General features: G+C 39.8%; 1 protein-coding gene across 3 annotated transcripts; it reads left to right on the top strand.

Moving 5' to 3' along the window:
- The first annotated feature begins 1896 nt into the window (after positions 1 to 1896).
- Positions 1897 to 24846, top strand: ZNF143 (zinc finger protein 143). 3 transcript variants are annotated; one of them, XM_079966212.1, is made up of 16 exons: positions 1897 to 2558; positions 7290 to 7408; positions 7678 to 7770; positions 9089 to 9172; positions 9390 to 9476; positions 10083 to 10279; positions 11574 to 11648; positions 13710 to 13829; positions 14908 to 14983; positions 15639 to 15764; positions 18512 to 18691; positions 20321 to 20548; positions 21836 to 21984; positions 22756 to 22917; positions 23461 to 23607; positions 24098 to 24846. In XM_079966212.1, exons 2-16 carry the CDS (start codon positions 7297 to 7299, stop codon positions 24179 to 24181), a joined length of 1920 nt encoding a protein of 639 aa, XP_079822338.1. In that variant the 5' UTR covers positions 1897 to 2558; positions 7290 to 7296; the 3' UTR covers positions 24182 to 24846. The 3 variants fall into 3 exon arrangements, with proteins under 3 accessions (XP_079822338.1, XP_079822340.1, XP_079822339.1); XM_079966214.1 differs by having other exon boundaries at positions 1901 to 2558; positions 9396 to 9476; XM_079966213.1 differs by lacking the exon at positions 1897 to 2558 and adding an exon at positions 6124 to 6144.

Here is a 24846-nt window from a genome sequence, read left to right as displayed (position 1 = left end):
GTTATAACATGCCTCCATTTATGAATATGTGTTTTACCCTTAACCTTATGCCCACAAAAAGTTCTTACACCAAAGGAATAAAGAAAGCTTGTTTTATTATATGAAATAAGTGTTCTTGAGACAGAGGGATGCCAATGGAATGTGCCTTTGGGAATAAAATCAAATGGTTAGAGAGATACAGCACCTGCTGTAGAGGCCAATACAGGAGGTATATTTTATTGCACTGGTACAGATGCCCCATAGTATTTCTTCTCTCTGCACTTCTCCCAACTTTTTTTCACATGTGTGGACCCTTACAAGGTGTAGGGAACTAAATTCCAGAATGCCTTCAGAATGTTTGTGATAAGGCCGGTACTAGGGTCAAGGAAGGTTCATAATGGGGAATCTCATGTCATATTTAAGTTATGTCAACTTTCCTCTGCCATGATCTACAGTAATAAACTATAGAGTAAGTTCAAATTGACACACACACCTATTCATAATACATGAAAACTTCACTTAATTATTTGCTTATAACTCAATACACTATAGTAATGCCAAAAGTTTTTTACGCCTTTATTTCATAAAATTTTATACTGCTTGTGAAAAATCTCAGTGGTTTACAAAAACAATAAAAGTACCAGTAAAACATTTAAAAATAAAAGAGAAGCAATAAGCTAAAAACAAAACACCTCAACATCCTGTATTGCTGGCTAGGCTTGTCTAATCAAAAATGCACTGAGAAATCACAGTTGAAGGTACCTGCCTGCTTTCAATAAGCAGGGAGTTCCAAAGTGTGCGTGCAAACATTTTGGAGCTTTTTCGTATTAAAAGACCTATGTGACAGACCCCATCCTCTTGGTTTCAACTGCCACACATCATGTTGTATGGTAATACGCATGCTACAGCAGAAGTGCATGAAGATGCTCTCAATATGTGGTAGTAGAAACTATAGAGCTGCTATGACCATTTTAAGATCACAGCCCACTGACTCAGCAACAATGCCATAATTTTATTAATTCCCTTGTCAACAATTAACCTGAACATCTTTGAACTGCCACAAGGCTCTTTGCAGTCTAGTTATTTTCACCCAGATGGAAAGGATGCATAGGGATTTATTATTTTTTTGTATGTAAGTAGCACCATGATCCCACTTCACAAATATATGGATACTCTTTGGTTGTTCTGACTTGTTTTACCAAATGTCTCTGCCCTGGTGCCCTTTCTTCATTAATGAAGGTGGCCCTTCACAAATGCATGCTTTGTGTACAAAATAGCACGCAATGGCTCCTGAAGCAAGGTATAAAGCAGCTATGGCAGTTTTCTTTCTAATTTTATAGAATGTTTAATCTTGGTAGTATTGGCTGTAGTCACAATTGAAACATTCAGTTTTACAATCTGGAATTGGGGAATAAATGTTGCTGAGTGATTTTGGTCCAATCACTATTTTTTCCCCAGCCTAACCTACACCACAGGATTATTCTGAGGTAAAACCAGGAGGAGAGGGAACCCTAAGATGCTAGCTTGAGCGTTTTGTTAGAAGATGTGAGTTATAAATCTTTCCTGGAATGTCTGCTTGTGCAAGACAGAACTGCAATGGTGGAAAATTGCCCCCTCTGTGAACTGTGAAGGTGCGACAGCCGCTTAAAGAGATACCTCTTCCCTTCTAAAGTGACGCTTGGCTAGGATAGGAGATGGATTTGGCGCGGGGGCAGCCAAGTTGCCTTACATTACAGGATTCCGATGCATCTTGCAAAGCAGGCCCCTGCTACGTTGTCTGTAACGTGGGAAGTCGTCCATGCTGCTAAAAGAGGTTTTACCTATATACGAAATGGCTCCAGCGAAATATAACATCAATATACATGATGTCGATTTACGGGGGGGGGGTGATTAAAGGACTTCCTTAGGACGGTTCAATTCCCACCCCCGGTGGCCATAATACAGCCTTTCTCAGCGTGAAAAGCTCAGACTAGCCTACCCCCCACGAATGCCATCACCACCGAGTCCCGAGGGCGAATGACGGCGTTGGCCGCTCTAAAAGCCGTAACACCCCAGTCTCTTCCTCACTCGCCTTCCCCATGTTAGAATCTGCCTAACCGGGGGGGGGGGGGTTCCCTTGAAAACCACTACCGCCGGGAGAGGGGGGGACGGGACATTTTCGAAGGCCAGCCGATATCCTCTCTGCGAGCGCATCCTCCCGCTTTGCTAACAAAAGGGGAAAATGGCGCCCGTCCTTCTTTCCCTCGCAGACACACTAGCGCCTCGTGCGACGTGATACAAAATGGCGCCTCCAGAGGTCCCAAACCCAGCATAGAGGAGAGTCAATGTGGCGCGGAGGCGGGCCTATCCGGCAACAGCCAATAGACAATGAAATCTGTAGGTCGGTGGCCCAATCGTGGCCGTGGGCGGTATTTTCTGCCGCAGCCTGTCCAATGGAGCCTTATACAAGTGCTGGTGGCGGGGCCCGCCCGCACGGCTCTGGGCGGCGCTGGAGTAGGCGGGCGGGCGCTGAGACGGCCGTTTCCTGTCCTGGTGCATGGTGGTCGGACGGAGGAATTGTTGGAAAATTTCTCGGCGAGGTTCGTATATAAATGTGTTTTTACCCAGTGTGCCTTATTCTAACCGCCGCCATCTCCGGCTGGGACGCTTCACTCTTGGGTTCGGTCTGCCTTAGTCCCCCTGCGGCGGCGTTGTATGCAGGGGAAAGTGAGGGGAAAGGGGGCAGCCCGCGTTCGTATCGCGGCTCACAATAATAATAAAAGCCGAGGCGTCGCCGCCGCCGCCCGCGCTTTCTCCCCCGCCTCCCTCTTCCTCCATATTCCCGCCTTATAGGCCTCGGTGCTTCCCGCTCTTTTCTCCCGCGATGCTTTTGTCCCCGAGGAGGGAGAGAGTTCTCACATGAAACAATAAACTCGGGCCACGGGGGCGCTCGGGCCACTTTCGCGGGGCGTGGGCTGCGGGGGGGGGGCGCCTCCTTTTGGCGGCTGCGTCACTGGACGGGGCTCGTCTTCCCACAGCATCTGCGTAGCTGCGCGGGAGGCGCCTCGTGCGGCCCCCTCCGTGCCTCCTCCAGCATCGAGCAGATGGGGCTGCGGTCCCTATAAAGCCCTTCGTGCTGCGAGGGGCGATTCACACGCGCAGTGCAAACACGGGGGTGCTTGGAACCCGCTAGACTCATTCCCGAGGAAGCATGTTTAGGATGGCAGCCTTACTCGATCGCTTTTCAATCGGTTAGCGACCGGTTAAATAACACACGCAAGTTTGGGTTGGCTAACAAGCAAATAAATGCAGATTTAAGGGTGGCAGGTTCCAAAGAAAGCAGAGTAGCTTATTTGTTTTATGCTATGCATGCGTGGATTACGACAAGGATCCTCTGGGAAGAGGCATTCCCTACTATGGAAAGAAATGCCTCCTCTAAAGTGATGCCTGTCTGCTACAGACCCGGGTTTTTGAAATCCTCATTCGGTTCTGTGGTTAAAATTCAGTTACAACAATACTAAATGTTGAGGGCAGGCGGGATTTTCTTCCACACTGCACATTGTTTGGCCAGCATCCAATACAAATGTGCAACCTAGTCATGCACATGTTTGCTAGGAAGCAGGTCCCAAGTGAATGGGGTTTAGAGACTCACTTTCATGATTTCAATAGAAATTTTAAGTTCATGGAGGTATGTTGTGGCATAGGTGTAACTTTAACAAATGTCACTTGAGAGACTTGAAGGAAAACACAGTATTCGAAACTTACGTAATAACATACATGCTGTTTAGCGATAGCATAGCTATATAAAATAAACATTACTAATCTTCTGCATATATTCTGTGTTTGGGGAAAACTTCACAGAAACTTTTATGATGTATTTTACAAGACCTTTTAACTTAAAATGCACCTGAACATAGAATGCTGTATTTTTAAGCATGCATACTTTGATTTATTTTCAATCAGAGTGATTCCCAAAGCAGGATACAATTTGGAAGTTCACAATGCTGGCAAGATAATAAAACATAAGAAGGACAAGAGAAGTTCAAGAGGCAGCATAAGAACTAAAGGATGCTAATTACAAAGGATCAAGAACCAGCATAAGAACTTAGAAGAAAGTTCCCATATCTGTTAGGGTGACCCAGTTTGCACTTGAGGCAAAACCATTGTTTAGCAGTACATCGACAAGCCTTCATGAGCCCAAATACACAAACCCTCTACTCTCACCAAATTTAGTTTTACTTTCAAAGAATCTTGGTTTAGTGCTACATACAAACCAGGGGTCCTGGTTTAAAATTGATTATTATCAATGGTTAGTTAACCCAACTCCATAACCAATGGTTTGTAGTCGGCTTATTTAGAAATTAGGACCACTGTTTCATACTGAATACTCAGCTGAGAATTTTTAAAAGCAAAACTTAATTTGACGTGTCCTATCTACATGGGAACACATGAGCTCAAGGCTTAATGTGGCCTCATCCACATTGTACTAAACCAGTGGTGGGGAACCTCCAGCCCATAGGCGTGATTAGACCTGCCATGCTGCCAGATTTTGCTTGTGATAACACTTCAGGTGAACTACATCTACCTTTCTTGTGCCTGATATCATATGATGTCAGGTGGGGAAATTTCAAGCCATGGCTGCAAAGGAAGAATCGAGAGCAATCTAGTATGCTCAATTCTTCACTTGCAGCCAAAATGTGGTGCTGTTTCCATTAGGCACCTTTTTCTGTTGGCCTGCATGGTTACATAAAAAGGCACCAAATTGAAAGAACATCAAATTCAAGCTCTTTTTGCAAAGAGAATAGCAAGGCGCTGCCTTGCCCTAGATGGCAGACAGGAGGAGAGAGTGGATGAGCTGAGGCTCCAGTCTTCACGTATCTCTAAACTATAGAATGTTCTGGGCACAGCCTTACGAAGACTTGCTTTCATGGGTGAGTTTTCCTCCTTATGGCTTCAGATTTAAATTGTTCAAATGTGATCATAATACAAATTCAGATTTTTAGAAAGAATGATATGGCATATTTTACACCAATATTTCCAGTCCATTTAAAAAATGCTAGTGCATTTTCTAATAGTTGGCAGAGGAGAGGCATGCTGATATCCTCAAAAAGTATCACCGCAGCTGGGTGTAAGCCAAGGGTGGGCAACATACAACCATATACTCTTATGTACCACATGAGTTTTCTAAGCCTAAATTATGCTTTGAGAAGTCTAAGTATTTCACATATATTAATTCCATAATAAGATTATTAGAGAAATATTTCACTTATATTTATACACTAGAATGGGAAATTAAATAGTTTACTATAATTAAAATAAGTAGGTTAAGTGCATTCTTGAATCATGGCGAAGTTTAAGTGGCACTCTTAACTGTTGAGCAACTTCTCTATAACTTTGTAAAGCACAACTTTCATGATACCAGTTCTTCAGAAGGGTACAAACCCTGCATGCAAAAACTGATGACAAGGCACCACAAAGTAAAAATCAAATTGTTTTACTACTTTGTTATGGGAGTATGTCAAGAAGTTTGTTCATACCACACAGTTTGTTTTCTCCCCAGCTATTCACAATTGGCATCTACAGGAAAAACAAACAAACTCTGTTTTGAAGACATATCACTTCCAACAGTCATGGATATATACAAAACATACAAGGCAATCTGTTTATATGACCCCTTGCTTATTTACTTCTTTATTATATTTGTATACCATCCTTCATCTGTAGATCTCAGGGTGGTTCGCACATATATTCATTAAATAGTCTCTGAACTTGCCTTTAGACTCTGAAGTTGTTTCTAAAACCGAACTTTCATTTATTCTTCATTTTCCTAATAATATTTATTAAAATGAGACTGATATGACAGATTGCTTGTATTAGTCTTGTTGAATAGAGGGATGCTGTCAACTATCAGTAAGTCAGCATCTGAATTGAAGCAGTTCTCTAATATACACAAACTTTTCCATTGTCCTGATAAAAGTGATATGTTCCTGAGCTCAAAAGTCAAACTGGATGTTATGGTAGCAGTTACATGTGTTGAAAAATGGAAGCACCCCAATCGTGTAGAATGGGGAAGTTGGGAGGTTTCTGATTTTATAGGCAAAGGGCATAATAATAATGAGCGCAGAACCCTTGCCCACAGCTTCTCTTCAGCAGAGCCCCAGTAATGTACATTCAGCGTGCAGAAAGGTAAGCAGCATGCTGGGTTCAGTGCCCATCACCCACACCCTTTCTGGCTCTCAAAATCTTACACAAATAAACCCCAATTTCTGCATCATTGGGCCAGATTCAACTACCACTATTCTCTAGTTTGTCTTTTGTGGAATGTGGGAAACGATTACAGAAATCTGCCACGAAGTTACAAGGTGACCTAAGGCAAGTCACTACCCTTAGCCTATTAACTTAGGAAAATGCTGTGTGTTAAAAAGCAAACATGTAATTCTCAACCATGTTAAGAATAAAATATGTTTCTGTGCAAGGAGAACACCGACCTGTTCTGCTCATGCAGCTGGTCTTCACGTGCCTCTCCTTCAGAACATAGTTGACTTCCCTGGTAAGCAGGGGGGGAGAGCAGCAATGAGCATACTCTCTCTAATGTTTTACACTACACATGTCATACTCACAGCCATTTTGTGACTGGCTTATATGACACATTGAAAATTTGAAATGTGCCCACTGGTGTAAAAAGGTTCCATACCTCTAGTTGCACCTGCAGCTGTCTTCCAAGTAGAGGAAGCACTTGAATGGCTCAGAAAAGTGGGGATGGTAAGGGGGGTGTTGTGTGTGTGTTTGAGAGAGAGAGAGAGGTGCAGCAGCAATGGCGGTAGGTGCCAAGGTGGTGGTGCTGGACACCCTGAAATGGCGGTAGCTTTGGAGCAGCTGAGGTGCTCCTTGAAGCTCCCAAAGTGTCCATTGCCATTGATTGTTACCATAATAGAAGGCAGCACTGAATCTTAGACTGAGTTATACTGGCACAAAAAATTATCAAAATATTTTTTAAAACACTTCTGTTAATTTACTCATTACACTCTGAACCTTCAAAACATTCTTTGAGTACTAGAAGTTAAAAACAACAACCAGGACTATACTTTTGTGAGACCTTTTGTGAGTATTGTAACAACATCCTTACAATATAGCAAGGATTGTGGTTTGAAGTTTCTGCATGCTCTCCCTAACAGTATGCACTGTAATTATAAGAACTGGCAAAACGGTATGTTTTCCAATGAAAAATTCATCAGAAATATTACTTGGTGTGAGGAATACTATTAAAACAAATTCTGAGTGTCTTGAATCCATTGTTAATATTTTAAAATTTCTCTTTCTTTTCCCTTTAGGTAGACAATGTTATTAGCCCAGATAAATCGAGACTCTCAGGGAATGACAGAATTTTCAGGAGGGGGGATGGAGGCTCAGCATGTAACACTCTGTTTAACAGAGGCTGTAGCTGTGCAAGGTGAGTAATTGGATTAATATCCCAGTGGCAATCAGTGTGGCATTCAGGACAAGAAAATGGCTATCTTGATGAATTTATAAAGCATACTATGACATTTTGGGTTTTGAAATGCATCACATAAGATAATTGGAACCTATAGCAAATGCCTGAACCATTTTTCCTTGACCCTAAAATTTATTTTCCATAGTTTATGCATCAAACAGTCATTACATTGTGGACAAATATGTGTTATGAACATCAAGTAACACTGAGAATTTTTTTGTTGTTAGATGGAGACAACTTGGACAACATGGAAGGAGTAAGCTTACAAGCAGTTACGCTCTCAGATGGGTCCACAGCCTACATTCAGCATAATTCTAAAGGTATATTTCGAGTTTAAAATTGCTACAACCAACTAGCTGTTTAATCGAAAACCAAATAATATCATAGATGTTTGCCATTTCATACCAAGATCACCTTACAAAGTTGAATTGTGTTTCTATGTAAATATCAATACAGGCTTCAACAGAAGATCACACTTTTTTTTGTCTAAAGGTGAAATCCAACTGGCGCACTTGTTCTCATGGGAAGGGCTTTTTAATCCAGCAGACAGCTGTGCTAATGGGAGGGGGAGTTTTTGCCAATTCAGCCTTCCTACTGCAGTCCCCCGTGCCATATTTCAAGCTGTTCTGGAGGTAGCCCATCCCACTTGAATGGATATTCAGGGGAGCTACAGGAGAAAGGGGAATTGCCTCCCTTCTTTTTTCAGTTTTGTTATTGTTTATTAAATTTCTATACATGTACTGCCCTTCATCTGAAGATCATAGGGCAGTTTACAATATAAAAACACAAGGTGTCCACTAGTCAAAACTCCTTCTTGTGATCAGAGGGGCACAGCTGGATTCTACTCATTTTTTAATACAGAATACATTTAATACATTAGTTGTTAACACTGAAGACACAGCACCCTTGTAACTGTGCTCATGGTCGCAGACGACTCGTAATGCCTGCTCCGTGTCTTAATAGGCATGAGAGAGAAAAGTCTCCATAAGCAAATATCTCTGGACTCACTGTTTAATCATTTTAAATAAGTAGAAAACAAGTGCTTAACGTACATACCTTTAGAATGACTTGGGCTACACTTCTGTACACACCTACATGGAAGTCAGTTTCTTTGAACTTCATGGAATATACTTCTGAGTGGATGCATACAGTGTTGCATTGTAGGATACTGATCCTGTACTCAAGATAGTAAATGGGCCTTATCACGCTGCTCCAAAACTTGGAACGTGTTTCATTCCCTGAAACAAGGCAGCAGTCATTATTATCTGGTGTGTTCAGGAAAAGCTTTTTATGGTGCAGGTGAGCCCTACAAGGATCTTTTATAGTGCAAGAAATACTGGAATACTAGCACATACTGTGGGATGCTAAGGATCATGAGAGGGGTTTGCCGCAAGCAAGACCTTGAAATGATGTAGATGTGTAAAAATGTACCATGGTATTTTAAGGAGCAGGTCTGTCCTGCTTGAATTGTATAAGATGCTACTTCAGCTGTGACCTTTGGAATGTATTGATTGTTTTATATAAATTTGTTTGTTATAAAATGTAAATAAAAGAAAAAGAAAATTGCTTCTGCATGTGGTTCACTCTTTCTTGATTGAGGTTATAGTCACTTGAATTTTTAATGTGCATATATTCCAGATGGCAAATTAATGGACGGTCAGGTGATTCAGCTAGAAGATGGCTCAGCTGCCTACGTTCAACATGTTCCCATGTCTAAAAGTAGTAAGTATATTACAGTGAATACAAGTTTAAAGCTGTTGACTTAATGACAGAGTGCAATATAATAAATGATTTAATTGTAACTTTAAAATTTAAATATTGTTATTTTTTGAAGTTTACTCTTTTTAGCAAATTTATTTTCTAATGGTGATAAAATGTTAAAATTGGTCTTGCAAATCATAAATGCATTAAGTAATTGAAGTGAAATTTTATTTTCCTGATACAGGAGATAGTCTTCGTTTAGAAGATGGACAGGCAGTTCAGCTGGAGGATGGAACTACAGCTTTCATTCATCACACTTCAAAAGGTAAAATGCATTTGGAATAGTCATTTCTATTATGTTTAATTTCCAACTCCACATTGTTGCCAACTAACAATAAACAAATAACTGAATCATTTTTTGTCACTGTCTTATACATTATATAGTAAATTGTCAGCTGCTTCAATATTCAAACCTTTTGTTCCATACAAGTGAAGGGAGGTTTCAAAACAGTATTACTTGATTAACCATGTCCATCCTTTGAAAGAAATACACACAAAAATGTGGTCTATATGTTCTTTGTTGGTTGGTTGATTGGTTGGTTGGTCTAAATATATACTGCTGTATCATAGAAATATATTACAGCAGTTTACAATATAAAACCATGCAGTAAAATCATAAAAAATTAAAAGCAAGTTAAAAGCAAAAGAATTAAAAACAAGCATCAGTAGATAATTAGGAGGAATATACTCTTAATTGCCTGCATAGGCCTGGTGGAACAGAAAAGGTTTCAGCAGGTATTTAAAAGTTGGCGTACAAGGTGCCCATTGAATCACTGGTGGCAGGGTGTTACACAGGACTGGGCTGTTGACATTTCAACAGTTTATACACAATTTAATTACAATTGTCTCTTGTCTTTAAATAATTTCTCAGACAGTTATGACCAGAGTGCCCTGCAAGCTGTACAGCTAGAAGATGGTACCACTGCTTATATTCACCATACAGTGCAGGTTCCACAATCGGATACCATCTTAGCCATTCAGGCTGATGGCACAGTGGCAGGCCTTCATACGGGAGATGCTACTATTGATCCAGATACCATCTCTGCTTTGGAACAGTATGCAGCCAAGGTAAATTTGAAGGGCACCTAATTTTGTATGGTATTTGCTTTGTGAAATTTAATAGAACATATAATCAAACTAAATGTTTACTACACTGGATGGGATGAGAATCAGATTAATTCAAAGCAAAGCAAAAGGCAGGTTGGCTGTAATCAAAGAGTAGACAGTAGGAGAGATGATTAAAGGCAGAAGAAAGTATTACCGTATTTTTCGCCCCATAGGACGCACCGGCCCATAGGACGCACCTAGTTTTTTTTTTGGGGGGGGGGGAAATAAAGAAAAAAAATTATCCCCCCCCCCCGGTGCGGGGCTGGGGCGGGGGAAGCCCGAGCTTCCCCAGCCCCCAGAACAGGCTGCTATCCACAAGCCTTGGGAGAGCTGCGTGAAGCCAGAAGCCTGGGGCGTGGTGAGCTCAGCGCGCCCCAAGCTTCTGGGTGCAGGCAAGCTCTCTGCTAGCTGTGGGAGAGCTGTGCGAAGTTGCGCAGCTCTCCCATGGCTTGCGGATAGCTTCCTGAAGCCTGCATTCGCCCAAAGGACGCACAATAGGACGCACACACATTTCTCCTTCATTTTTGGAGGAGGGGAAAGTGCATCCTATAGAGCGAAAAATACGGTAGATTCCTTTGAAGCTAGTGAGAGATGGAAGTTGATGACAGACCTTTATCTAGATGCTGAAGAAAAGTAACACAATCTGTTAAAAGTGAAGAAGGTATTTGACTGAAAGTAATAAAATCTAATTTAGTGAATGTTGAGAAGTAGTGCAGCATGTGAGGCAAAGTGAAAAGTAGGAGGTACTGCATTTAGGAGGAAGTAATTCTAATCCTTGACCACTAGTGGGGATTTCCTGGCAATACCCAGGATTTTAAAAAAACACAATATTTTTTGTCTTTTTAAAATTGATAGTGTGATTTGGGAGTTTGGACCCATCACACCAAAAATCAGGTGAAGTCATGCCAGAGTCACATTCTGGTCCACCATCTTGTCAAAGCTTCAACAAGGCTACTATCCCTACCTCAGGAATCATCATGCCAAGTTTGGCAACGATATCTTGAGTGGTGGTGAAATTTGTGCCAAAAAATGGATGGAGTCACAGTTCAATCCACTGTCTTCATTTAAAATGGCCCCTGGCATCCAGACAGATGAAGGCCATGAGTCCCACCCTGGGAACCCTTGTGCCAAGTTTAGCAACAATATCTTGAGAGGAGGCCCAAGTGATGTTTCGGTTCACCATTTTGATTCAAAATGGTGCCCGGCATCCCGTAGCTTTATTTCAAAATATATTTCTTCTTTTTCTTTATTTTAGGTGTCTATTGAAGGAAGTGACAATGTTAGTAGTACTGGGATGATAGGAGACAATGAACAAGATAAAAAAATGCAGGTATGTATCATGATATAATTGAACCGAATTGATGGGTGGGGTATAAATATTATTATTATTATTATTATTCTTAGCTGCCATATTTCATCTTGAATGTTTCTGTTTCTGTATCTAAGAAATGCATTTTAGATTGGCTATGCTGTCAAGTATATTCCTCCCAGAGTCATCTGCCTCCTGAACTATCTTGCAGAGAATAAAATCCACCTAACTAGAGGGGTTTTAATCATTTGGATATTGAGAAGCATTGGTGGAAGGGAATTGGCATCAGGTTACGTTTTCCTGTTCCCTCTTCTTCTTGAAAAGCCTCTCCAGCATAGGGGGACCACAGTGAATGGGCTAATCTGCAATGTGTGGGGAAGCTGCTAACTGGATTGAGGCCCCTTCTGTGTGCAGGAGGGCTGCTCATAAAAAGGTGTCTCCATCCAGTTGGTTTAAGAATAAGTTGGGCATATGCAAAATAAGATGGGCTTCCTGCACCTCTAACCTTCAACATCTTTTTTTTTTTTACACTATAAATCTGCTATTGGGGTCCACTGAACCCCTTTAAAGTGCTAACTGGAAATAAAAAATATGATTAAATTTCAAAATGACTCCAGTTTAACATTAAAAATAACTTGCTTTGGTATCACATTCCAAAAGCTTTGTCTAACACAAAATCTATAGGGGTAGATTGGGCCCCACTAGTTTTAACTTTTCACTTTTGTGCCTTTTGATATATTATCAACTTAATCTGCAATGCTGGGTTTAGTACAGCTTGAGCTGGCCAGCACAGAAGGTGGGGCAGGGTGGCTATTCTGCTGGGCTTTCAGCAGGCACAATGGGGATCTCCACAATGGCTGAGCACCACCACCAATGGAGCCTTTCAGAGAGACAATTCTGCCTCATCCTAACCCTCTCTAGCACTGTGGTTTGGGGGTTACCATTACCCTGTTTGTGGAATTTACTTCCAAATAAACCAGCATAGGATTGTTCTGAAGAGGTATTTATTTGGACAGAAGTTTCATTGCCAAAGTTATGTCAAAACTAAGTAGCGAGGAAACTAAATGAGTGTTAATTAATTAAAGTAGGTGAAAGTGTTTGAAGTATTATAAGTTATGAGTAATTACAATAATTACCTTGCTTATAACAGCAGTACCCTATACTTCCATTATTAGATGCACACCTGGATGTGCTCTTTCTCTCTTTGGAAATAATTCTGTTTCTATGAAAGAAAGGTACCGATATATTTGTAGTCAAGCAAACACACATTCTCTTGACAGTTAAAAACAAATCTAAATATAGAATGCAAGAATATGCAAGGTTTTTATTTATACCCCAATCTTCTGGCCATAGGCACCTGGTACCATTTCACAACAGAAGAAATACAAATCAGACAATCTCTTTTCAGATCAATTCTTACCCTGCCAGGGGATGATCTGCTGTATACAACAGATCCTGCCAGACCCTGATCAGGGCTGAAATGGGGTCTTTGGGTGGGGGTGTTGCTGTGTCAACTCCAGGGTGGTGCAACAGAGAAGCCTTGGATACAGTTGTCAATACAGCTGTGTAATGCTTCTAAATACCAGTTGCTGGAAACCACAGGAGGGAAGAGGGCTCTTGTGCTCTGGGGCTGCTTCAGAGTTTCCTACAGGCATCTTGTGTGGCCACTGTGAAAACAGGAAGCTGGACTAGATGGGCAATTGGCCTCATCCAGTAGGCTTATCTGAGGTTATGTTCTTATGTTAATCTTAGCCCTCACACTATCTCAACATTGCTTGAGAGAAGAATGTAAGTACATGAGTTAAATTGACAAAGGATTTATAGTATGGTTATAAGCAAATTTCCCTGAAGAGATATTCCATGTTACATGGTGATATGCCATGTTACAGATCTTTTAATATAATTCCTGGGATTTTTTTCAACATTTCAGGGAACTCATAGCAGTGCACCCCTATACAAAGCTAATTATTTTAGCATTTAGCAATTAAATCACATGGGAAACACAGATATCCACATTTCATAGAAAGTTTTATGTTTCAATATATGTCTGGAATGTTCATGATGTCATTTCTTTCACCTTAGATTGTCTTGCAAAGCCATAGTACAAGAGTGACAAGTAAATCACAGTCAAGTGGAGACAAGGCTTTTCGGTGCGACTATGATGGATGTGGAAAACTGTACACCACTGCTCATCATCTTAAGGTATTCACTGAAATAGTATCAAAGCTTGTTTTTGGCAATATAATGCTGGCCATAAAGTCATGCAATTGTATATCAGTTGGCCAGGTTACAATCTGAATTTGTGTCCTTAATACCACTTATACCACTGACATGTTAAGTGGCACAGTTTTCATTGTTTTCTCCATTGTTATTTGACAGATGATTCTGTAAAGCACAATAATTGTGTATTTGTATCTGTGTTTCTGACTGAGACTCTTTATGTCTCTAGCTTCTCTGGGTAATGGGGCTGTGGTCCAAACGGGATAATGTTGAATTGCTGATAGTTTTAAAGGAGTTGTGCGTCGTGATAGAGCTTCTGGTTTTGTTTGTTCCTTCAGCTGGTAACTTGCAAATAAAATAATGTGAATATTTTAAACCTGGAGCCTCACAATGCATATTTAAGGCATAGAGCTTTTTTGCTAATTCTGTAGAGGAAGATGTTTTCTTGATTTGGGGGCAGAGGGAGCTATCTTTCCTTTTAGATATACATTGTTATGATTGTCCCTATTTTTAAAAACCACCAAGTGCCTTCCAAGCATTCTTACATACACAGTACTTCTGTGTTTTTCAGATAGCAACCAAGTTGCACAGGGGACATAGGTCTGGCATAGCTAATTCCTGTTGTCAGGCATAACCAACTAGATTTCTGCTGTGGCCTCCCACCGCTCTGTACAAATAAGATTGAGTATACGCTTTGCTCATGTCTCCTGAGCAGACTTCTACTCGGGGAAAGTCCCTCTGACTTTTGCTGATTCTTCCTTCCCTCTGCAGCCTCTAGTGTCACCTCCCACACTGTTGCATAGGGTTGGGGCGCTCTGTGGAGCATTATGGGAGGTGGTGCTGGGGATTGCAAGGGGAAGGAGGGAACCGGCAAACAGTCACTTACCCACCATCCCCACCAACAGGATTTCTTTGCTGGATCAAAAGCTTTTGTGGTCTGATTATATGTCTGCAAGGACTCTTTGAGATGACTGCCTCATAAGGCCCCAGTTGTGGAGCAGTGAAAACTTATATTGAAAAATACATATCACAGCCTGAAATGATTGGCCTTTTTCAACAGGTACATGAAAGGTCACACACGGGAGACAGACCATATCAGTGTGACCATCCAGGTTGTGGAAAAGCATTTGCAACAGGTAGGGTCGTGGGATTCCTTCATGCCCCCCACCTTTAATTTTTTTAAATGAGAAGTTGTGACTAGGTTTCTTATAGATTGACTGATGACTTTTTGCATGAATGAAAAGAATACTAGCAGAAATTGCACATGTCTAGTTAAGAAGACATAACTGCTTATTTTGGGGACTTTTAGATATAAAATAGGTTTTGTGATTGGGTAAATTATGTGTCGTGAAGACTAGGTTAAGCATTTAACTTTTTAAATAGTTTATCATTCAAAAGGAGGAGGAGGTATTTCAATGATACAGGTCTTCATAGAGGAAAACAACATAAAAAAAGATTTTGAGGTTTTCTAGATATAAAGCCATTCGACTTTAAGGGGATGATTAACCACAAATTAATACTACAGTAAAATTTATATTCTGAAGCAGTTTGCCTTCAGGTGTTTCAGTTTGGTTCATTGTTTTTAAAAGCTGCCAGTGTTTCAGGTCTCAAGAGCAGGACTTATGACAGTCTTCCATTTTGCTAGTGTGAAATAAATAGATATAAAACATGGAGATCAATGGAAAATAAAATCTGTGTAGAACTAAAGATGTTTAAAATTTGAGACAAGATGGTTATGATCATCCAGATAGTCTTAGATTTTAAAACATTATTGATACTGTATTTTTCAAGGTTATGGATTAAAAAGCCATGTCCGAACCCACACCGGAGAGAAGCCATATCGGTGTTCAGAAGAAAACTGTACTAAGTCCTTCAAGACTTCAGGAGACCTACAGAAGCACATCAGAACACACACAGGTACATGGCATATTTATTGTAGCCATTGTCTATTATTCTGATAATAACAGTTCATGTATAGAAAATGGAGGGTTTTTATGGAATCTAACTGATTGATCACAGTTTGACTTCTGCAATCATGGTAAGCATGCTCTCTGTTGAGCTCTTAACTGGTCTAACAATCTATTTTGAAGCCTTCAATATTTTGAAATTGCAACTCCTTTACTCTTTACACAAAATATTGAGCAAAAATATTGATATTTCTGTAGCTGTTCTGACACTAGCAAAATGTGCTCTGTATAGATAGTTTTGGTTAAAAATCTAGCTGCTGCATTTTGCAGCAACTGAACTTTCTGTCTCATAAGTAACTATAAAAACGTAATGTGTGAAATGGCATGTATTCTTGAATCTAAAACTTTACTCTATTTTGCTGACCCTAGAACAAAGTTACTCATACAATCTCTGCTGAGCAGTGCATGAGATTGCAGAGGTCCTTGCACTTAACCAGGGTTTGTGTACCTTTGGAATGAGGCATGCTAGAGACTGTAGTATCTTTAAGTTTATTTACACATATTTATACCTGAGCTTTGATGGAGGGAGTGCAGAACATTACATCCCAAGAGTGTCTCTTGTTGCAAGCTTTAGTCCAGAGCAGAAGCCAGTCTTTGCATATACAGTGGTACCTCGGGTTACAGACGCTTCAGGTTACAGACTCCGCTAACCCAGAAATAGTACCTCAGGTTAAGAACTTTGCTTCAGGATGAGAACAGAAATTGTACAGCGGCAGCGGGAGGCCCCATTAGCTAAAGTGGTACCTCAGGTTAAGAACAGTTTCAAGTTAAGAACAAACCTCCGGAACGAATTAAGTTCTTAATCCGAGGTACCACTGTAACCTCTCTCAACCAACCCTGCATGTAGTTCTGGCCCCTCCCTTCTTTCCCCAAGCCTTGTGTAAAAGGGGGCATTTTTTCCTGTGGTGACGTCATGTCCCCAGGCAACCTCCCCCTCCCATCTGCTCTACAGATGTTGTAATGCAACTCCCATCATTCCTGACGGTTGGCCGTGCTGACTGGGACTGATGGTGGGAGTTTGAGCCCAACAATATTTGGAGAATCCTAGGTTCCCCACCTCTAATCTAAAGTAACCATAACCCAGCTACTTGCTTTCTGAAAAAAGTGATAAATATCAACGGCAGGATTTATAAACCGGTTGTGTGACATTCTTCTGGATGTTCCATTCCTTATGCTTAAAACTGGAAAGGGTGTTGCTGGGCGGATCTAAGTCTGTTTCACTTGTTTTCTGCCTGTAATTTGATACACAGCATTAAGTAAGGATTACAGAAGCTATGGCAACATAACACTATAGCATGTACACTTAAAATCTCATACATCTGTTTGGCAGAAAACTGACAAAACATACTAAGGAGTGATGTGCAGAGGGTGTCCCCCCCCCCACCAAAAAGCTAATAGTTACCTTTCTGAATAGTTACCCTTGAAGGTTTTTTAGCTTCCAGTGTTGTATAATAGTGATGGGGTATTAGATAAATATCTCAGTAATACATTGAATTATAAAAATTGTGCTTTCACCCATCCCTCTTAGGCTTCTCTCTGTGGCATGAAAGTATACAGAGATTCGACAGTTCTTAGCAAAAGCACATGAGAAAATACAGCACATCAGCATGAGGGTACGCCAGCAATATAACATTCATTGAAGGGTTTTTAATATTGATCAGTATAGCCATATTTAAGATAGTTGTGTGTAAGTTAAACAGTAGGGAACAGATGCATTTTTATTTTTAGAATTACTTCATAGGTGAATTTGATACTAGACATTTGAACATGTCTAGTGGTGTACTTACAGGTGAATAACTAAAACTTTACTTCATAAATTCCAGCCACAATCCAGAGAACCCTAAAGCTAGCAAAATGAGTCTTTTTGACTTTTTCTTTCTCAAGCAGCAGCTCTTCATACTCTGTGACAAATCCCTTTTGAAGCCTTGGGGATATTCAGACATTGTGGTGGAGTGTGACAGAAGGGGGGGGGCGGGAATCGATTATTTGTTGGGGGGTGCACAGTCCCATAAACTCCCTGAATTAGCACTCTGGATTGTGGTTTGTATCTGAAGAATGTAGTTTCCAAATAACTAGCAAACAGAAAGGCAGAAATGCCAGCGTTTGTTAAAGAGCTCCCTGCGTTGCATAATATATACAAAATGTTTTGCCTTGAGGGTATCCCAACTACCCTTTTAAAAATGTTTTGTTGAATACCAAAATTACCTTTTGATTGTTTTTATGAATTATATATTATGCATACACAATCTGAATAATGATGTTGATGGGTTGTTGCAAATACATACACTCAGCAGCTTCTAGTGGGTTCCTACCCTTTGCGTGTTGAATGAGAGTAATGATGCAGAAGCAAACAGTAGCACACCCTGAAGTTCCTCCCCTGTTGCTTCAACTGTTTATGGTTCTGACCCTGCATACTTAAGCTTCCCCAAGTTTAAAAAGTATGTTTTGGTATAAATATAGTTACAAATCAGGCATTAGAAACAGATATTTACCTAAATCTCTGCCAAAACGTATAGCTCATAATAAAAATAGACAAAAGAAGATAAGATTGGAGGTGCTGCTTAATAACAAACTTGCTATGAATTTTTTTAACATATAACTTAGTACCAATTTTTTACATATAACTGAAGTGAGGGAGTCGTAAGATGCTTTAAAGTAAGTGTACTGATTAGCCTATTTCTATTTTTGTTTTCCTAGGTGAAAGACCTTTCAAGTGCCCCTTTGAAGGATGCGGTAGGTCGTTCACAACATCGAACATAAGAAAGGTTCACATCAGGACACATACAGGGGAAAGACCCTATTATTGTACAGAGCCAGGATGTGGAAGAGCATTTGCCAGTGCAACTAATTACAAGAATCATGTGAGAATACATACAGGTATCTGAAAGATAGAATTTTACTTATAATAATTTTAGATGTGACAAAGACTTCCAGTTATAGTTTTGAAAATGTATCTATTTATTCTGTGTAGGACCTATTCTGTTTTGTTCAAACTATACTGTGCTGCTTTTGCTTGGAATATTTTTGATTGTATAAATTGTTTTTAATTGTATGATTATATTGTAACGCATCCTGGAACATTATAGTGAAGGACAGGTGAGAAATTTTATAAACAATAGAATTCACATAGGTTGAAATCACATGTAATGTTAAGCACACAGTTTCAAAGGTGTCTTTAGCACTGGTCACTTCCTTTCTTGAGAAAACTCAGCCACACAGGTGGGAATGGGGCTTTCATCCTTTGCTCCCCCTACTGGTTTCCCAACAAAAATCTTCAAAGTTGCTGTTTCCTCCAAAGGTACTGTTTATGCCTCGCCCCAGTCCAGGTCATGACATAGTTTGGCATCTTGGATTAGACATAGGGCAGCCCTGAACCAGGTCCCAAACCGAATTCAGGAGAGGGGCTTGTATAGCCCTGAGTTTAATTAGTTTTAAAAATACAAAAAACCCGGTATAAACACGTGTTTGGCATAAGGAGATAGGGGGAGAAGGACAGACCAGAGTCTCTGCCTTTGTCTCCTTTTCACCACCAACCACATTTAAAACCCTGGTGAAACATGCAGTCACCCAACCACCACCACCACCCCTTTTGATAGCTGTCTAAACTAACTTGGGACAAACCCTTGATTGGCCTGATTCAGTTTGGGGTCTGGGATTTGTCCAGAGCTGGCACACAACCCTACTGTTTACTGAAAAATAACCCTCCTTCCCACATGTCAATAGAGAGGGAGGGAGACCAAACATACTTTTTAAATTGTATGATTAACATAACATGTAGTTTGGTCCCATCTCTTGTTATGATGAGCCCACAATTGTTCTTCTAATTCCATAGCTCAAGTACATTCTTTTACATATTTGGCATTCAATAATGTTTATATTTCTCAAACATTGTGAGTGGGGGTGGCAGTAGAGACAGAGGTTATTTTGTGTGTGTGTTCTTTTCAGTTAAAGGAACAATAACATTTTAAATTGTGCACACATCCCATATAACAGACTTGCAGATCTAATAAACAGAACAGTGTTTGGCAATTAGATGCATTGTCATGTGCTAAGGATATTTTGTAACAGAGAAAGCATCTCCGATAATGAATAGTCCAGCTGCCTTGTATAGAAGGGGCGAGGCTGTAAGAAAGCTGCTTCCGGCTGCCATTGGCTTAGTTACTATGATCTAAGGGGTGCTGTTTGCCATTGGCTGTCCTTTTCTGATCCTGTAGTGTGGTAAGGCAAGCAGAAGGTTAGGAAAGAAGAGACAGAGTAGCTGGAGGAAAGCAAGGTTAGATGGTGATGATGGTGATGATAATAATTTTATTATTTATACCCCGCCCATCTGGCTGGGTTTTCCCAGCCACTCTGGGCAGTTTCCAACAGAATATTAAAATACAATAGTCTATTAAACACTAAAAGCTTACCCCTAAACAGGGCTGCCTTCAGATGTCTTCTAAAAGTCTGGTAGTTGTTTTTCTCTTATTCTGTTTTCCTTACTACTTTTGTCATCTTTCTGTCTAGGAGAGAAGCCGTATGTATGTACAGTCCCTGGCTGTGATAAACGTTTTACAGAGTATTCCAGTTTATATAAACATCATGTCGTACATACACATTCCAAACCATATAACTGTAATCACTGTGGGAAAACGTACAAGCAGATTTCCACGCTTGCGATGCACAAGCGGACAGCACACAATGACACAGAGCCAATAGAGGAGGAGCAAGAAGCATTTTTTGAGCCACCTCCAGGTATGTGACTATATCTCATATTAGCAACCTAAACTGGTACACCTTTCAAAGACTTCTTACATCTTAACCAGAGGAGGAACTAAAGCACTGAAACTAAGGAATTTTTTTTTAAAAAAAAACTTTACTTGTACTTAGCAGCAAGGGTTTGTTTGTTTGTTTCTTTGTTTGTTTGTTGGGTGAGGTATGAGGTGGTAGACAATTTAGTACTTCCAAAGCAGTGCCTGCTTCCACCAAACTGGTTTTAGATCATATTGTGTTTCTTTTTGTCCTTGTGATGCAGATTCTTTGACCTGTGTGGCCTTCTATTTTGAATGCCCCATGTTTCAAATCCGGTAATGGGTGTGTGGCTATTCTGCTGTGCCTCGTTACACTAGCCATTAATGCAATATACTAAACTGATGCTTACATGGCGCTGTCCACCACAACCCCAAGATCTCTTTTAGGAAAAGTCACTGCCAGTTCAGCCCCATCAATATTCTTGTTGTCTTGATGTTTGTTACTTTGTTAGCAACATAAATTGTCACTTAGTTGCTAATTCATCCAGTTTTGAGAGAGTTTTTGGAGTTCTTAAATCTGCTTGGGTTTTCACCACCTGGAATAATTTTGGTCTTGATTAATCTAAAAGTTTAACCATTTCACTACTCAACCCTCACTCCAGGTAATTTATTAATACATGAAATAACGTTGGTCCCAATATAGATCTTGGGTAGAGCCTACCTCTTGCTTCCCACCATAGTTAAAGCTGCCCTTTTTTCTCCATTATGAGCCACCCCTGCTTGCTGTCTAGCTTCTTAATTGGTTTTGTCTGTAAGGTTTGTCTTCAAGCTCATTGGACTGGTGGAAGGGACTTTCATTTCTCTGGCTCCTTGCCCCGTTGCTGATACAATACAATTTAAGCCCTTTTAAGTAAACTCTGGGATTCCTAATTACTACATACAAAAAAGGAGATTAGGATGAAAGTTTATATTTAGCTGGGGTTAAACATTTCTTTAGATACTACACTGTTTCATCACTTGTTACACAATGGAGTCTCTCTTTTTCCTTGGAAGGAAAGTGTGTTAGTTAATGAATAATTCTTTGAATGGACCATTGATGATAGTTGTATCCCAGTTCTGGCAGGCAAAGATTAATATTTAACTAAAGCTAAATCACAGTCTTTATTTTAGATTAGAACCTATGCAAACATGATATGAATGCAAATCACAAAGGATAGCTGGCATAATTCTTCATTTCATTTTTACTGTAGATTGCATATGAACTAAGCCCATCTTTTTTTTAATTAAACAGGTCAAGGTGAAGATGTTCTCAAAGGATCTCAGATAACTTATGTAACAGGTGTAGAAGGAGAGGATGTCGTTTCTGCACAGGTTGCTACAGTGACTCAAACAGGACTGGGTCAGCAAGTGGCCCTTATTTCCCAAGATGGAACTCAGCATGTGAGTATTTTAGCATATTAATGCTATCCCTACAAAATGGCTTTCAAAAGTGGAGATCTTTCCATTTAGTCACCCCATTTGATTATGCTTACAAATATTAAAATACCTACATAAAACTCAATTGGTATTATGTTGGTTCTATTTTAAAGCGTCAGGCATACAACTAACTCTGATGTAGTAATATCGTAAGCACTAATTACTGACATTGTCTGGCAGAAAGCTAGAGTGAGTATCTCTAGTAGTTACAAGTTGCAGAAATAAATTTTGTTCCTACCTATTGACTTCTACCATTAGGACAGGCTCTAATCAAACACATAGGACTGAAGAAAAGGGGAGAAAACTATTGTTTTTGATGCAGCAGAAAATGCCCCAAGAATCTAGTTTCCATTTCCCCTCTTCTTTAACCTTTGGACAGTTTATGAATGGGCAGAAGATGTTAAGATTTATTTTAATTTTGTAATTAACATCTGACACGTTGAGCAAACAAATAAACGTGGGGCCATTGTAATGGAAAAAACGTAGTATGGTCATTGAACAATATGATGTAGAGAGTTTAAAGTTTAAAGTTACTATGGAAGCTTGAATTCTTTTTTTTTTTTTTTTAATGCTTTAACTTCTACTTAGCTTGTTTAAACTTGGTGGTGTTTATCTTCAATGCTACCTGGACAGGTTAACATCTTGCTTGCTAAAAATGCACAATACTGTATGATTAAGGTCTGTAACTCAAATATAATTCTTTCCATTTAATTCAACAATTATGTTTTATTTAAGGTTAACATATCTCAGGCTGACATGCAGGCCATTGGAAATACTATCACTATGGTAACACAAGATGGCACCACAATCACAGTCCCTGCCCACGATGCAGTTATTTCTTCTGCGGGAACACATTCCGTTGCAATGGTCACAGCAGAGGGCACTGAAGGGCAGCAGGTAATATTGCTACTAAATATATGCAAGGATGTATTTGTATATATGGAAATTCTACTAAGTATTAAGTACTCAGTGAAATGCTACTTAGCATTACATGGACAAACTTGAATGAACCCAAGCAACTAAGCATGCTCAGCCTCATTATAAGCCAACTTCATTAAAGTAGCCAAAGTTCATTTTAAACCAGGATCTTTGGTTTGAACATAACACTAAGCCCGGATTGTATTAGTGAAACAAAACTCAGCAGAAGTCCTCCTCCAGGCCCTTAAGATAGGGGGGTGGAGCCCAAGGCTTAACTGGAGCTTGTACAGTTTGTCCATGTATGATTAAATCATGCCACAGATACAGGGGTTTTTAAACAATTGTCAGATAAGCCTGATCTACTACTTCTTTTTTTTTATTAAAGATTTTCTTGTAAGTGTAATGCCTGATCTACTTCTTAAAGAATATTAAGAATGAGAGGCACTTTGCAAGAGAGCATTTAAAGGAGTAATCATTTTTTATATTCCAATGTTTAGCAAATTTTGTATTTTTATTTCAAAGGTTGCCATTGTGGCTCAAGATTTAGCAGCATTCCATAGTGCTTCACCAGAAATTGGACATCAGCAACATGGGCATCATTTAGTAACTGCAGATTCTAGACCTGTTACATTGCTGGCAACATCCAATGGAACACAAATTGCAGTGCAGGTAAGTATGGAATAAACTTCAGATAGTTATTTTTAATACAGATTTATTTATTTTGTCCCTATGCTTTACAATCTACGGCAGAGGTGGGGAACCTTTTTTGCACCATCCAGATCCTTATCAGGATTGGCCTTCCCAGCCAAATTTAACTGGTAGGTGGGGCTGCCTGCCTGTCAGTCACCTGATGTCACAGTGAAATCATTGTGATGTCAGGTGAATTAGCACTTTGAAATCCCAGAACCAGGACTTCAAAGCACCCACACTAAAGGGGGGGGTCTGTTTTAGCCTGGGGTTTCATTGCAACCCCCACCCTGTTTTTCAGGGAGAGATTTCCATTGAATCCTGATGAGCTGATGAACAGAGGTTAAAACCTGCTCAATTTAGCTGCATGCACTACTTCCCCACAGAAAACTAACTCACATAGTATTTTTTTTAAAATGTTTTTAATTTGCAGCAGAAAATGTATTTCAGTACAACATTTTGTTTATTTCAGCTTGGAGAGCAGCAATCTTTGGAAGAAGCCATTAGAATAGCTTCCAGAATACAACAAGGTGAAACACCAGGAATGGATGATTAACTCCTAATGTGGCTAAAGGAACAATAGACTTATTTACATTTTATTTTCAATCAACAAAGGTCCACGCCAGCTGAAATCTATAAAAAGTTTGACATATTCTTGCTTACTAATACTCTGCACACACCTTACGCAAGAGTGAAGAACATTTCATGTGTATAATGTCTCTGTACATGAACCTTGGGAATATATGATGTCCACCTCTTAGACTCTTTCTCTGCCCAGGACAACAGAATTAGGATTTTATGTTAAATTTTCTTGCTTATACTTACATCAGATTTCAAACCAGATTACAGGGAAGCAGCAGCTACTATAGAAATACTGGGATGAGTTTTGAAGTCACTCAAAAACAATGAAGGCATTGCTGAAGATTTCATGAGTTTAAACTGTAACAACAGTAATCATTTCAAAAATCATTTGGAAGCGGAACAATTTTAAATGTTTCTCACATACAGAAGAGTTCTGAATTTTGAGACCTTTGTAAATAATACATTTTGAAGTGTGTTTCATACACAATCTGAAGATTCATCTTCTTTAGCTTTCCCATCCCAACTCACAGATTGTAAATAAAGACTGTTCATGCTGGAAGTGCTAATTATAATACATTTGGATTGGATTATGTACAAAGAGAAGCTTTGTTGTTCAATATTAAAGGGATGTAAATCTAA

Source organism: Podarcis cretensis, assembly GCF_951804945.1.
Source record: "Podarcis cretensis genome assembly, chromosome: 1".
In the NCBI taxonomy this organism is placed as follows: Eukaryota; Metazoa; Chordata; class Lepidosauria; order Squamata; family Lacertidae; genus Podarcis; species Podarcis cretensis.
The sequence above is the reverse complement of the archived record's forward strand: the minus strand, read 5'-3'. Positions and strand labels throughout refer to the sequence as shown.